The following is a 16,676-nucleotide window of genomic DNA, read 5'->3' as shown; positions in this document are numbered from 1 at the left end:
CAGTTCTGGGACCCTCGACACAAGAAGTACATCTAGCTTTTGGAGCGGGTTCAGAGGAAGGCCATGAAGATGATCAGAGGGCTGGAGCACCTCCCTTACAAGAACAAGCTAAGAGAGCTGGGGCTCTTCAGTCTGGAGAAAAGAAGGCTCCAGGGGGACCATATAGTGGCCTTCCAGTACCTGAAGGGGGCCTACAGGAAAGCTGGAGAGGGACTTTTTATAAGGACATGTAGTGACAAGACAAGTGAAAATGGCTTTAAACTGGAAGAGTATAGATTCAGACTAGATACTACGAAGAAATTCTTTACTGTGCTGGTCGTGAGACACTGGACCAGGGTGCCCAGCGAGGCTGTGAATGTCCCCTCCCTGAAGACATCTAGGGCCAGGCTGGATGGGGCTTTGAGCAACCAGGTCTAGTGGGAGGTATCCCAGCCTATAGCAGAGGGGTTGGAACTAGGTGATCTTAAAGGTTCCTTCCAACCCAAACCATTCTATGATTCTATGAGTCTATGAAAGTCTGGTAAGGGAACATGGTCAGATTTTGGAGTTGAATATCTGATTGCAACTCTGTATATTCCATTCGAAAATTTGCAGGTAATATATTTATATCAGTTGACAATGGTGTTGTAAATTTAAATCAGTGATTTTTTTTTTTCAATCTTGAAAACTATTTTCAAATTCCTTTATCAAAAGTGAGTATACTTCACCGCTGATAATTCTTCTCTGAGCACTGTGATTAGCCAACGTATCAAAATGCTTAGAATTATTTGACATCACTTGAGTAAGCACTGCACAGCACTGCTGTCCCTATGCCTTGGTTTCTGTCGGGTGTTAATAGAGCACGAACAGTTTGGCTGTTACTGAGGGATGGGTGTGTGCTCAGGGACCTCCACGGAGAAGAGTTGCCACATTTATAGTGCAGGGCAGGGGGTGGGCTGCACTTTCTGTTGAGCTGGTCGCATGAAGCCTGTGGGCTATGGGTTGGACTTGCTCAGTATTTGTCTTTTCTAGATTCATTTCATATGCTCGCATGAGAAGAGTAAACATTTTCAGCCACATCAAAACCTTTACTCTGCTCAAACTCCAACCCTGTGAGTACCTTTTCTTGAAGATTTTGAAGTCACAGATTCCTTTAAGTTGGAAAGAAAATGGAATGAAAATAAAAGGTAGATTGATAGGAAAGATGGGAAAACAACTCAGTTCTATAATATCAAGTGTTTTTATTCTTGTACTCCTTGCTACACTTTTACCATATGGAATGTGCATTCCAAATGAGAGAATTTAATACAGAACAGAAGAGCATATTGCAAAATTAATATATTTGTATTTATTTAAGGATTGCTATGGAATAGATGTTGAAGCTGAGTATCTATTCAGAATGTCATTTAATTATTCAGTCTTTTCCACGGTTCCTTACTGTCACTTTATGATCAAAATTTTAAAAATATTATTCAATATTTTCAAAAATTCTTACAAATAAAAATTGATCAAATGATTTCATCATCACTAATATAGGGTTATTTACAATGATGGTTTTTATATTAGACATCCTTTTGTTATTGGTTTCTCTGGGTAATCGCTTATTATATCCTGATATATATGGATAAGGAACTTCCTAAAGCAAGTGTTAGTACAGGTGCAAAATCTTTATTTTGCATCAGAAGATGTGTTTAAATAAAATATTTTTCTTCATAATCCAGAATTTCTAGTGATATGTCCCTGTTTCTGTTTTCTGATATAAAAAATTCATCTGTACTGTACTGCATACATGAAATATGCACAAAACAGGCCATCTTCACTAAAGCGACCCTGGGTCATAGAACATGTTAAATAAAATTATTCTAAGTTTCAATAAAGAAATAATCACATGTGCAAATAAATACCATGTAAAGACAGCTGTTTGCTCATGCAATAGTCTCCAACAACAATATGAGCATTAAGCGAGTTGGACTGTTGTTAGATGGATCTCAGTAGCAGCTGTGGGGTGAAAAGAGAATGACCCATAGGTAATGTAGCATTCTGTGAAGAACCAAAGGAGCACAGAGAATGGTCTCCATGCTCCATCCTTCGCCCTCTTCATGTACATGGTGCAGATTCTCTAACAAGTGGGCATCTGTAGCACGTACTGTCAAGGGACATTGTTACAAGGGCAGCAGTCTGCTTCCTGCTTGCTGGAAGGAAAGTCTGCATGACAAATGCTTTTCTGCGCATGAATTAGCACAAAATTCCCCAAAATATTTGTGCTGAGTGAGAATAAAGATGGACGATCAGATGAAAAATGTACTCCAGTCAAGGCAAATCTGAAGAAATTCAGATATAAATATTTCATTTATTTCAGTTACATTCAAATGTTGCCAGCATGACCTTTTCTTCTGCAGTAAGGCTTTATAAACGTGTATGCTCATAAACAAAAATTGAACATACGACTTTATCATCAATAACATAGAGTGATGTAGAAAGATGCTTTTTATATTGGACACATTTTTGTTATTGGATTCTCTGGGTAATTAGTTATTATATCCTGACGTATTCAATAAGGAACCTCCTAAATCAAGTGAGTACAGGGCATGCTCAACCCATCTGACAGCATAACTGCCACTAGAAGTTCCGATCAAAAGCAAAGTTTTATGCTCACATTTGAAACAACAGTTGGAAGGATGTTGCCTAAATGTTCAGTATTTTTAGAAATTTTAATGTTTACTGTTTCAAATTGAAGTTTATTTCTAATAAAATTAATTAAAAGGTGTGTTTACAGAAAACAGCAAGTGGTAGGCATTTAATTTATTGTAATGAACATGTTAGCAATGTATCAACATGAATGTGTGAAAAGAAGATATTACTATAATATGTACTTTTGAATCTCATTCTATCTATGCACAAAATCTAATCAAACTATCTGGTGTAACATAAATGCCCAGTATACTAGCTTTTATTTCTAAATTTTAAATTATCTGCTAATAATCTGTTGTCACTTTTGTCATCTGAGCTAGTTAGCCACAAGTACTCCATGTGCTTTCTGGTCCTGTTCTTCACTTTCTGTTCTGTCCTTCTTATGCCACACTCCTGCATTATTGTCCTCCTCTTTTTGTTTAACTTTCTTATAGTTGCAACTTTTGTAGGTAGAAGCTTTTATTTTATATTGTTATAGCAGTTTTTACAGAATAGGCATAACTGGTTGTTTGAGTACCACCATAGGTAGCAATATATGGATGTATTTTATACTGTTTTACACTGAAAAAAATCGGATTGAGTTACATACATTCCTTTGTCATTTGTAATAAACACTTCAAAACAAGGTAGAAACTGGGAGAAGTAGTATTCTGTATTCCATAATGAGTGATAGGAGACAGTGTTTCTACTATCATTTGCAAAAACTATAAAAAATTTACCAGTTCTGTGTACTGATCTACCTCTGTTCACATGTTTCTTGTGCATACAGGTGAAGTTTGCACAGGTAAAGTTTGAAGGCCAAATTTCTTGGGTTTCTGTAACACTAAAAAGATCTAGTAATAACACTTCCATGTCTTTACCAATCTTACTAATCTTCTTATTACAAATGTTCCATATAGTATGAAGAAGAAAATGCATGTAATATTGAGGAAAATTACAAAGGAAAGTAAGATTTTACTTACTGACTCATCTGTAGCAGCATATTCTCTTTGACAGTGAGCATTACTAGCACCTCTAGTAGTAGTTAAAAGGTACAAGAATGGAAAAACAACAGCAAACAGCAAATAACTTTCTGTCTCTACTGATGTGAATTAATTTCAAAGTGTTGATTGACTGATCACAGCTTCTGCATTCTCCTGAGCAATTTAGAAATAAATCAACTAGAAAGCATTCCTGTTTTGTCCTTCAGTTATTTACTTATTTATTTAAGGCTCTGGATCATATAGTGCAATTCAGTAATCATGGAGGTACTTCTTTTCTGGAAACACCAGTCTTCAGATGCTGATTGTTCAACAGTTCATTCCAGTTCATGAAAGTACGAGTAATAGGAAGTCTCCTCCTCAGATTTTTCCTCCACGTATGCTCTGACAAGGCCTGGATGTTTTCCAGAATGGCATTATGAATCTTGTTGTCTTCAGTTTTCACGAACTTCACGAAATCTGTGACAAACTGATTTCGGTCTATCACATGCAGAGACTCGCTTACAGACTTGCTGATGGTTACATGGAGGTTAGCATTTCTGAAGTAGTGTAACTGGAGAAGAAATATCCCTGTAACTCGGGTCATAACTGGAGTCAGAGAAAAAGTCCAGTCAGACTTCCAAAGGCTGTTCCAGTGTTTTGAGGGCTGGTACTGATGAGCCTCAATGCAGGCCACTAACATCTGCCTCTTCCCCAGGCTTTTTTTGAACACACAGCAGTTCCCTACAGGAAAGTGGTAGTTCACATAGGCATTCAAGCCCTTGTGGAGGGCTCCTCTCCACAGCTCCCCCTCATCTAGCATTACTCTATGCAAATGGGTTTTGCTGGTTACCCCACTCAAATGGTCAAACTCAAAGGAGAATTTGTCTTGGGGGTAAAAGAAGCGGTTTCCTCCTAAGTCATTGTACTGAGTCAGTAGTACAGTGTTCCCATTTACAAGGACAGGGGTGAAGTTGTTCTTATTGTGACGGGCCCCAGCGCGGGCAGCCTGCTGCTTCACCAGCTCATCATCTTGGAGCAGATCACAGAGATCTTGGACAACCTGCCTGAACTCCCCTGGAGGGGATTGGCGCATCAGTCCGCAAATGAGGGACACCTTCTCTGACTCACACAACCCCTGCCCCACACTCATGATTGGGGTCAGGGCTAAAAGATGGAAGATGACAGGTGAGGGGAGGAGATGCTGAGGGAACAGCCACAAGATAGTGGGGAGGGGGAGCAGTTGTGGAGTTCCAGAACTCCACAGTTTGTGACCTCACACATCTGGAGCCAGTCCCAGTGGGGTCTGAGCGTGGGGAAGGCACCAAGACGGTGCTGAAGCCCCAGCAGAGGGGCTGGGGTGTGAGGGAAAGAAAAAGGCCCCACTGGGAGCTGGAGCATGCTGAGGTGATGGCCTGCCAAATGCTAGCAATGCCATCAAAGTGAAGAAAAAGGAGCTGGCAACGCGGAGCCACCATGGAGGAGAACAGATATCCTCCTCCACCTCCCTCAGCTCTGCCTCCTCTCCCTCCCCATCCTCCCCTTCCTCTTGGATTCCCCTATGACACCTGCCACTGTGCGACTTTTCCTGCACATGAACCTGTTCTGAGGCCCGGCCCAGGCTTGGGCCTGCATGGGACCACATGGCTGGAATGCAAGAGGACCTGAGCCTGCAGGATGGTCAGCTCAGGGTGTGCTAGCCTGGGCTGGTTAGGCCAGCAGAGTGGGCACTGCTGCTCCTTGTGGACACTCCTTTTCCTGCTGTCACCTCTCTATCTCTCCATTTCTCCCTTCTCTCCCTCACAGGCCTTTTTTCACCCTGACTACCCATCATCTTCCTTCACACTCTCCCTGTGTCTTTTTCTGGCTCTTTCCTGTCCCCTTTGCCCCCAGGTTTCACTGAGTGCAGAGCACAACTGTGCTTCTGTGCTGCTCATAGCCTGCTGTATTATCAGAAGTCAAAAAACAAGGGGGTTTGACTATGAGAAGAAAAACATGCAAGCATTTTAGGTCTAAAATATTAATTGTCTCACCTTGTTGAAATAATGGCAAAGGTCAGACTTTTCCTTAACTTGGTCTCTTGTACATGGTTTTTGAACATCATTCAGGATGGCTTCATGAATGGGAAGATTGATTTTGATAGCACCGTTAAACTACTTGAAAAACTGCATATGCCTTTTAATCTCGCCCATGTGAAACATGTTTTCAAGGTGAGGAATATGTAGATTCAGCGATGAGATACATTTAGAAGGTCAGTTACATAAGGGTATTATATAACATACGCTTTTAAATTATTTTTTATATTTGGTTTATTTTTGTGAAATTAATTTCATGCTCAGAGAGTGAGCAAAATCAGCAAATAATTTGCCACATCCAGATCTTCTGCTTCTGTGTAAAACAGATAACTGAGTGGTTGCATGACCACTACCATCTCTTCAACACAGCAAAATGGTTATGAGTGATAAAAATATATATATATATATGTATAGGCCTCGATTCCCAACTGCATTGTAACAAGGCCTCACTGGAGAACAGTGTAAATATTCTGACTTCATCCCATGGAGCTGCTTTTGTGATTGAGCTAATGAGTGCAGCCATGCCTGGCTAATGCTGCTCAGAGCCATTAGAGAGATTGCTATCAATCCTCTTGCCTGAAGAACAATATGAAGGTATCTGATCTATTCCAGCTTCAAGTCAATGTAAATCCAGCACATTTACTCAGTTTTCCACCATACCTCTCTTGTGAAGCATTTAAGAGACATGCTTGGATATCCCATACATCCATAGCACTTGTACTCCTGGGGAAGGATGTGGCCTTGAGATACAGCAATGTTCAAGGCTTTTCTACTTATGCAAAATCAAACAGATAGAAATCAGCCTTAATAATACAGTAATTTAATTTAGGATCTCAGTCTATGATCAGGTTTGTGTATTCCCACTGAGAAAAAACTGTAAAATTGAGTGCCTTTGAATGCATTGGGATTTCATGTTCTTCAGGTGCATCCTATTAATTATATGGATTTTCCTTTTCTCTCTCTCTCTCTCTCTCTCTTTTTCCCCCCCCCCCCCCCCCCCCCCCCAAACCCTCCTTTTGGTAAGGCTGTTTTCCTAAGGAAATGAAACTCAGTGACTATTTATACGTATGTTTCCTATGTGACAGTTTTGTAACCAGTTTTCTAATTTTGTCCAGATTTGATAGAGGAGAATTAGCTCTGGGAATTCCAAAAGTTTTAGGTCTTGTCATACTGCAGGGAAGGCAGGAAAGCACTAGTATTTCCTCATTCTGTCTTGTTCTGTTATTGTTCTGTCTAGCCCAGGTGAAAACAGCAGTGTGAGCACAGTCCTTGCTAAACATGGGGTTGTGCCTGTGATTTTTGAATTTTTCATTGCACTGAGACAATTGCTACACTCAAGAATTTCATGAGAACTTGAAACTATTTCTCATAGTTGTCTGTTATTTTCCACCAGGAATCCACCTGATTCCTGACAGGAATCTGAGATATTTGATGAATTGTGGGTGGAGAATAATTATTTGGGGAAGTGATCTGCATAGAATAAGCTTGATCTAGCTATAGATACTCAAAAGTATATACTCAACATATAATGTATTTGGCAATTTGATCTAGTTGTTCTTAGCAGTATTGTTAGGTATTCTTTACTTTATGAGATATTTGACTATTTTCAATAATTTTGGAGCTCAAATTATTCATCATTCTAACAGGATGTAAAATGCAAAGCAATCTGGAAGGAATTTTTTTCTGCCATCATTTTCACTAACTATACATTGATAATCAAATGACTATACATGACAAAAATCTATTTTGTAAGAAACAGTTTTTAAAGAGCAATCTACTTTGTTTTATTTTCTCTTCACATTTACTTTACTGTAATGCTCCTTTGGGCAATATCAGAATTATGAACATAAAGATTTTAAAGGAATAATAAATTTTAGTATACTTCTCAGAACTAAATCATTGTCAAGAAACTTCTTTTTCTGAAAAGATGTGATGTGCCTTAATGAAAATAATAAAAATCTGCCAATAAAAATTTTATAACAGTCTTTTTTTTTTTTTTAACATTTTGATGGATTTTCATAACTTTAATTTCAAAAATGCCCGTGGGTACTGTAGTTATCTATATTTCAGAAAAGGACAATGAAATAGAAAATTTAATTTTCTGGCCAGTTTCACTTTGTACCAATAGCTGAGAGAAGGTCTCCTGAGTCCTCATAGTTGCTTAATTTCTAAATGAGTTGGTATTTCCTTTTTCTGATTAACAGTCATAAGTAAATTTGCAGTTTCCATAAAGATGTTAAAAAAAATAGTTCAATGATATCAACCTAGGACTTGGGATTTTTCATGCAGTAATAAGAAGCATATTATTAGTTTTCTACTGAATTATTATCTTGCTGCTTAGTTTCATTAGAAGTGATTGTTACAATTATTTTTTTTTAAATCAAAGCAAATTCTTGTCTACTGTTATGTAAAAGTTTTGAAATTTTCTTTTTTGCTTGTATTGTACTCTTCTTTGTTATTGTACTTGCACAGACATCTCTCAGTGGGAACTCTACCGCATAGGAAGAGAATGGCAATGTAGCATTGGGCCTTTAGATTCTATGGTGTTTCTTCAAAACTAGTCTAATCAGTAGTAATCAGAAGCTTTCATCAAACAGTAGTCTGAGCTCAAGTTAGGCATTTTATATTTATGGACACTTTTAGGGAGGCTCTGCAAATCATAGTACATGTCATTATTAGGTGGTGAAATCCAACCTCCTTGGAAGACTCATTTGAAGGAGACAAAAGTTACAAATTTTAATTAGCCTACAGTAGTAAAAAAATCAATTATTTGTTATTTCTGTATGATTTTGTGGCTATTTTTTTTTTTTTGGAGTAAATTTTCAAAGTTTGTCTTAATTTAACAATAACAAATTTAACAAATGCAAGCTAAACTGATGTAAACGTATTTCATATGCACAGCTACATATTTTGGTGGAAATTTTTAAAGGACAGATAATGTGAAAATTTGTTTCTTGTTTCATTTTTCAGATCACAACTTGATGTATGCTGTATGTAAATTTAAAATACTGTACTTAGAATTTGGTTCAAGTTGCTGTGAGAGGGGTATTATATTAGGCATATTTTTCACTCAACATTTTTTATGCTGCATATTTACTGTAATGCACAGTATTTTAGTGCAGATTTATATTTTAATATTGCATGTGTTATATATGAATTTCTTTTATTTGCTTAGATGCTCTGTCATATGGTACATTTTAATTTGTACAAAACACTTAACACAGAAAGACAAATCTAAATGTTGCATATAGAAGACGAATATCATTTGATAATGTATTCTAGTCACTATTGCCTTAAGCTTTCTCTATTGTTCTAGTTTTTATAATATTATAATAGACTGGTTTATCTGTATCTTTTTGTTATTGTATACCTTTTGTTGACTGTTCTGATTTTTGTTTTCAGAAAACAGTTGACAAGCGGAAGATACATACTATTAACATAGAAGACTTCAGAGCAATTTATCGGGCTATTGTACACAGAAATGAATTTCATGAAATTTTCTGCGCTTACTCTGAAAACCGCAAAAATCTTGCTGACACTGAGCTCACTGCATTTCTCAAAAAAGAGCAATTTAAAACTGAAGGTGCTGAAACAACTGCCTTAGAAGTTATCTTGAAGTATGAACCCATTGATGAAGGTATGCATAGTTGAAGTATTTGATTCCTAGCTCTTACTTTTTGTGCTTTTCATAGACAGTTTATACTGTTGAATACTCATCTGACTATGCAAACTGGACATTAAAAAAAAAAAGTAGTGTAAGCAAGAGTATTATAATTATGTCTGTTGTATAATATCATCTGTAAGAGCATGTATCAATAATTTTTTTTTTTTTTTTTGCAATTTGGGTCTTTGAATATTATAAATATGATGATATTAGAAACTATTTATAAAGCACCGTAAATTTACTCAGCAACAGGACACGACCAGTTCAGTCATTCTTACTCCTTGTTGCAACATACTGATCCAAAATCTAGGTGCAGATTGCTTCAAATAAAATGCAATTTTCATAGAGTAGGGAAGCCACAGTAAAATTTTTTAATATTCACTGAAACATGTGAATGAACATTATTAGGAAGCCAGACTGATTCTTTAGCAACAATCACTTTGTTTAATTAATTAGAGGAATACAAGTGCTGGACTATGAAGATAAAAAATACAAATAGTGTTTTGTTAGCAAGCTGTCTGCATTTGAGTGATACGTGGCAGAAAGTTTAACTGTAGAAGTAATCTAATACAGTGATTTCACAGAAGAAAACAAATTCTAGTAAGGTTATATCTCTTTGCCTTTACTGAGTAAGGCTGAAAACTTGAGCAGTTAACTGGTTTGCTGTCAGCTGGGTATCATTGGTAAGAATATCAGGGATGCGTTAAAGCAGTCTTGCAAATGTGGTGAACTTAAACAATGCTGACAGACTTGGAGTCTGCCACCTACTCCATTCAACAGCAGGCCCTCATATTCTTTTTAAAAACAAGGGCAATGCAGCGGTATCAGCACTTCATGTTCCAACTGAACTCCCAAGACAGTTTCAAATTGAGTTGAATTTTAGCTTCCCTAACACCATTTCTGCATACCCAAACTATATTTCTTTATTCCTCCCCTGAAGCTTCCAATACTTTGAGTTTTATAGTGTTCTTCTTTTTTTTTTTTTTTCCCCCCATGCTTTTTCACTTCTAATATTGCTCAGCAAATCCATGACACTTCTTGTGGTGCAGTGGAAGGAAGCTGTCTAAGCAGCTAGTACTGATAATTCAGACTGGAATCTGATACTCAAGCTGTGTTCTTACAGATATCAGTAATACTTTGCAGTATATTCACCCTTTCTGAATCACTAGAAATGAGAGATTAGTTATTTGTTAAATCCGTAACGTGTATATTTCAGCTGTTGATGGCTGCTTCAAATTGTGCTGTTACATTTCTGCTGTTTCTGAATATAACAACAAAATTTGCTACTAAGCTGAAAAAAGGAAATCAGACCTAAGTGCATTTTATTGGAAACTTTCTTTGTCCAGAGGAAGATGAACATTAAATATTTAACAGTGTTTGTTTCCTTTGGTTCCCATTGTTTCAGACTGAGTAAGGAAAACAGAAAAATTACGAATAAATTAAAGAAGGAGAAAATCTTCCTTTTGAGATAACAACTCTGCTCATCATTCCAATTGTTGAGGGAAAAACTACATCACACTTTGAACCAGAAGCAAAAGGAATTTGGTGTTTCACTAAGTCACTCAGTCCAGCAATGGCTACAAAATCTTCCTTATGTCATTAATTGTAGGGGCTTTCAAATTAGTACAGATTTTATTAAATATATCCTACTCTTTCTGAAAATTAGTTTTTCCTAAGTAATTACAGAAGTTACCAGTTTAAAAGTTTGCTTTGAATGATCTATCATAAAGTTAATAGCTATAAAGTGGTTAAAAGAATGACAATCTTTACTCAATTAGCAAACACAGCTGTAAATATCAAGAGTTTTTTGTTTGTTTGTTTGTTTGTTTTAGATTTCTGGTTTACGTTAGAGATTTAAGCCAAATTTACCTTTTTCCTCATCTGTTAAAAAAATTGTTTATCCTGTTATTGGAAATAATATTGCTGGGTGAAATAATAGCTGTCTTGTTCATGCTGCTTTGACTGGACAAATACTCCCACTCAAACATATTTAGTAGAAAATTCCAGATATGATTGACATGATAGTTGATTCATATGGTGTTGTGATATACTGTTTTGTGCAACTGTCATTCTGAATTTGGTGTAGTATCTCCTTCATCAAGATGATCTGTTAGACTCATCTGCCAGCCTTGTCCTGTATTTTACAAAAAGAGAAAAGGGCAGATTTTGACACTTGATTGACTGGTTTGCTAATAGTAACAACCATTATCTGATAAACTTCGTGACACTGGTATGTCAAGATGACGATAAAAGCAGTGACGAGATATATACAGCATTGATAAGTCAATTGTTAACATTTTGTCCATTGAGAACATTTGTGTCCACAGAGACTACTTTTCAATGTCATTGTGTGACATAATTCTAAATTAGCTCTCTGCAGATGCTGTAGTTTGTTCAGAAAAGGTACAGAATACATTGCTCTTCCACTTTTATTATACAATTTAAATTTCCAATGACAAAATGCTGCATTAACAGATGTGTGTGTCTGTATGCTTTAGTTTGCATTTTTGACTGAAGGATTCATTTATGAAAGTGATCATAGAAATGGTCAGCATGTGAATCATCTGACACTTGCCCCTAACTAACACTGAAACGTCAATTGTGTTGCACACTTTCACAGATCTCTCCATTCCATCTCTCTGTTCCCATCTGCATATTTTCCTGTAAGTCAATATAAAAACTGTTCAAAATGCATAATCCTACTTTGAAAATCTTGCTTTCTTTGTAAATAACAATATTAGCTTGGTACATTTGTGAGATAAAGAATTTATGTAATCTGGAACACACTTATTAATTAGAAAAAAAATTAGGATATAAACTCCTTAGTATGTGCCATCTACACCCTATATAAACACAATATTTTAGACAGATTTGTCCAACAATTTATGAAAGCTTAATTTCATTATTTCTTTCCACAAAGAAGTTCTAAATTAAGAAAGTAGGAGGAGACGAACTCTAAAAAATATAGGCATTTAATATAATATGTCTTTCAAAAAATCATGCAGTGGCCACAATTCCTGTGATATATCTGTATTTTCCTACATGGCAGTGCTGAAATTTACCTTAATTAGACTGACAATGAGGGAAAAACAAACTATTTCTTACAACAATTATCACTGGAAAAAAAAGATTATTAGTAATAAATTGTGTTTCAGACTATCTGAAAAGGGAGGGCAAGACAAAAGCATTGAATTTTGTAAACAAGAAGCTACAGGAAGACAGAAATCTTCCCTTGCTTTCACTTTTTACTTCTACACCAAGTGGATATGTGTTTACTAACTACTGCTAATGGAGAAAAGGATTGAGGTTCCTCTAGGGAGATGCATAAGGCCTTGATGAAAGCATCTTTTCCCTGTGGAAAGTTTATGAAGATGTATTCCCCTTTATTTTAATATAGAAAAAGAAAGTATCTGTAAATGACCAAAAAATAGTATGGTTGTGCTATTTATCAGAACTTAAAAAGCATTGCACTTGCATTCTTAACCAATTTTGGTATCTTCATCAGACAAAAATAAGAGTGGGTCTAATGAAACCCAGTAGGTTTCCTTCACTGGTAAGAGAGTTATGAACGAATAGCATGAACTAACTGTGGGAATAACAACAATTTAAGCCTCCTTCTATCTTAGACTTTAGAAACTGTGATCTTTTTTACTAAACATGAGGTCTTCTCTGAAAAATTATTTTAGCAGATGGTATGCTGTTTATGATCACATGATACTCCTTTGCATATATGCTGACATAACTGTTAGTGCAAAGTCACCTTTTTACTGCTTACCAATTTTGATTTACAAAGTTGCAATGAATTTTGATAGTTCTTCAGAAACAGGACTTTAGTTGTATGCAGGTCAAAGATAGCAGCTCTAGATCCCTGAGAAAAGAGATGTAAATGAATGTAATGCAAGGTCCTGTAAAAAGCTATATAAGAATACGCACATTTTTTTCTAACGATGGGAGAAATGAAATGAACTCTGAAGCCAAAGAGCTTATATGCTGGCTATCAAAGTAATACATATTTATCTTACAAAGTAATGTTTCTAATTTAATGGAACTATATTAATGAGTGCATTTATGTAAACATATGTTCTCTTCAAGAAAAAACTACAGCTATCTTTTATTTATTTATGACAAGAGTAACCCAAAATAATATAAAAAATAGTGAAGAAACTTGGAAACTCAGTGTTATTGTTAGCATAAAGTACTGTCTGATTACTTATTGCTAAAGCATCCAACTACGATGACAAAAATAAGGTTATTTTGCAGTCAGAATTGGGCAAAATCCCTGACTAATTCAAACTAGGTTGTGTTTTGAATCAAAACTGACATCTGAGATTATATCATTTGCAAAATAGTTACATTTGAAGCATGACATTAGAGCAACAGTTGGCAGTATAATGGATCTGTCTGTCATTAATTCAGTTAAATAACAAAACAAATGGGATGACTATCACTGGTATGAAGGCAATTAGCATGATTTGTTATAGATGCAGTAATATAATAAGCTTGATTTCAAATACATCTTTGTGGGCAGTAATTTATATTGTTAAGATGATATTTTTTATTTCAAATACTTCTAATCAAATCATCATTTTATCATTAGCTATTTGTGATTTTCCACCATTTAAGATGCTTGATGTTAGGAATCATAGTATCTGCGAGATTATTCTGACAATCTCTGAATGACATATTAGAGAAAAATTCAATTATTTTCTACTGAGAAAAAATCCATTTGTACACTGACAGGCATGTTACTTTCCAAAACTAAACAACAACAAATATTTTACTTTATATTTAATTAGGACTGTTGCAAACTTTTTTTCTAAAATCCACAGAGTACAAAAACATCAGAACACACTAATTTCCTCTCATAATTTAGAACTACATCAACATCAGAAATGTACACATCTGACATTTGTGTTCATAATCCTTTTTATGAATTTTAAAATTGCAGAGAAGTGTTATGCTGTAAAACATTTAGCAATATTCTGAATTATTTACTAAAAATTATGTAAAATACACAGATATAACTATCAGCTTAACTTCACACCAGAATTTTTTTCCTTTCTTCTTTTCTGAACAGTTAGGAAAAGAAGACAATTGTCATTTGAAGGATTTATAAGGTACATGAGTTCAGAAGATTGTACAATATTCAAAAAAGAGCACCGGACCGTCTACCAAGATATGAACCACCCTTTATGTGACTATTTTATTTCATCTTCTCACAATACCTACTTGGTATCTGACCAGCTAATAGGACCCAGCGATTTAAATGGATATATCAGGTATTCAGATGTAGTTCTGTTCTGTTCTGTTCTGTTCTGTTCTATTCTATTCTATTCACCAAAATTTTAAATATTCTTTGGCTTTTTAAAGGTAGCTCACAGGTAATGATGTTTGGCAATAGCCGCTGTGGATGAAAGTGGAAAACAAGAGTCTTATTTTATTTTGTGTGTAGTCTTTTCAATATATTTACCAAACCACTTGCTCATAGACTGGAAATTATCCATTGTTTCACTTACAGCACATAACATCTACTTCATAGCAAAATAAATCTATAGCATGCAGCACAGTATTTGATTTAATCAGTTTTTATTCTCAACATACCATGAAAAAAATTACAAATAAATATAAAATTCCTGGGCCAACTCAGTTCTGATCAATATATGGAACATAAGCGAACACTATGTTGCTGTGTGTCAAGGTTATCTGTGATTAGTGTGTGTTGCAATGAAAAGGGACAGAGGTCTTACGTGGGCATTATAGTAGCCAAGAGAGAGAATCTGTGTTCAGTTGTGCAGCATATGACTCCAAGAGCAGAAGGAAAAAGTATGCCTTATGGCCAAGGTGCATTTAGCAGAAATAAGAAGATGGGAGAAAAAGGCTTTTATGTTTGTCATGACTTTGGCTGGGATAATTAAAAGTCATGTGAAATCTTTTGTTTTGGTTGCTCTCTAGATATTCTCTAATGGCTTGCAATCATCACAAATACTAGTGAATCTATTTCTAGCAGTATTTACAATTATATGAGGTAAAAACGATGTTGCTTAATATAATTGCAAAAATGATAAAAAACCTTTTCACTTTCTCTTTTTCTACGGGTATTAAAAATATCAGAAAATATCTTTCTAGATGCATCTATAAGATATTGTTAACATGTAAAGGACAGCACTTAAAGGACAGAATAAAATAATGTAAAATATTGCTAATAGAATCACAGACTCACATAATCATAGAATGGCCTGGGTTGTAAAGGACCACAATGATCATCTAGTTTCAACCGCCCTGCTATGTGCAGGGTCGCCAACCACTAGACCAGGCTGCCTAGAGCCACATCCAGCCTGGCCTTGAATGCCTCCAGGGCATCCACAACCTCCTTGGGCAACCTGTTCCAGTGCATCGCCACCCTCTGAGTGAAAGACTTCCTCCTAATATCTAACCTCCTCTGTCTCAGTTTAAAAGCATTCCCCCTTGTCTTATCACTATCCACCCACGTAAACAGTCGTTCCCCTAACTGTTGATACGCTCCCTTCAAGTACTGGCAGGCCACAATGAGGTCTCCCCAGAGCCTTCTCTTCTCCAAGTTAAACAAGTGCAGTTCCCTCAACTTTTCCTCATAGGAGAGATGCTCCAGCCCTCTGATCATCTTAGTGACCTTCCTCTGAACTTGTTCCCAGAGTTCTGCATCTTTCTTGTGCTGAAGGCCCCAGACCTGGATACGGTACTCCAGATGGGACCTCACAAGGGCTGAGTAGAGGGGGACAATCACCTCCTTCTCCCTGCTGGCCTCCCCTTTTTTTAATGCAGTCCAGGATGTAGTTGGCCTTCTGGGCTGCAAGTGCACACTGCTGGCTCACGTCCAGCTTCTCATCCACCAGGATCCCCAAGTCCTTTTCTGCAGGGTTGCTCTTGAAGAGATCTTCCCCCAGTTTTTATAAATACCTGTGATTGCCCCAGCCCAAGTGTAACACCTTGTACTTGACCTTGTTGAACTTCATTATGTTCACATGGGCCCATTTCTCCAGCCTGTCTAGCTCCCTCTGGATGGCTTCCCTTCCCTCTGATGTATCGACTGCACCACTCAGCTTGGTGTCATCTGCAAACTTGCTGAGGGTGCACTCGATTCCATCATCTTTGTCATTGATTAAGATGTTAAAGAGCAAAGGTGCCAAGACTGACCCCTAGGGGACACCACTTGTGACCAGCCTCCACCCTGACACAGAACCACTGATCACAATCCTTTGGCTGCTACCAGCCAACCAGTACTGTAGTCCATGAAACAGTCCATCTTTCAAATCTCTCTCTCTCCAATTT

At 36.5% G+C, this 16,676-nt stretch overlaps 2 protein-coding genes across 3 annotated transcripts in view; one reads left to right on the top strand and one right to left on the bottom strand.

The window, feature by feature from the left end:
- Window positions 1-3,846: 3,846 nt before the first annotated feature.
- On the bottom strand, window positions 3,847-4,860 carry CAPZA3 (capping actin protein of muscle Z-line alpha subunit 3). The gene has a single exon (NM_001278118.2). It carries the CDS (start codon window positions 4,780-4,782, stop codon window positions 3,910-3,912), a length of 873 nt encoding a protein of 290 aa, NP_001265047.1. The 5' UTR covers window positions 4,783-4,860; the 3' UTR covers window positions 3,847-3,909.
- Window positions 4,861-4,921: 61 nt separating this feature from the next.
- PLCZ1 (phospholipase C zeta 1) overlaps window positions 4,922-16,676 on the top strand; it is a 43,035-nt gene continuing 31,280 nt past the window's right edge. The window contains exons 1-4 of one of the 2 annotated variants that reach the window (XM_040697189.2): window positions 4,922-5,119; window positions 5,729-5,839; window positions 9,107-9,341; window positions 14,446-14,647. In XM_040697189.2, coding sequence (XP_040553123.1) covers window positions 5,747-5,839; window positions 9,107-9,341; window positions 14,446-14,647 — 530 coding nt within the window. In that variant the 5' untranslated portion in view covers window positions 4,922-5,119; window positions 5,729-5,746. Of the gene's footprint in view, window positions 5,120-5,715; window positions 5,840-9,106; window positions 9,342-14,445; window positions 14,648-16,676 lie in introns of both variants that reach the window. The other variant, NM_001039273.2, reaches the window with a different exon arrangement.

The sequence above is a fragment of the Gallus gallus genome, chromosome 1 (assembly GCF_016699485.2).
Source record: "Gallus gallus isolate bGalGal1 chromosome 1, bGalGal1.mat.broiler.GRCg7b, whole genome shotgun sequence".
NCBI lineage: Eukaryota > Metazoa > Chordata > Aves > Galliformes > Phasianidae > Gallus > Gallus gallus.
This window is presented reverse-complemented; position numbering and strand designations above follow the sequence as displayed.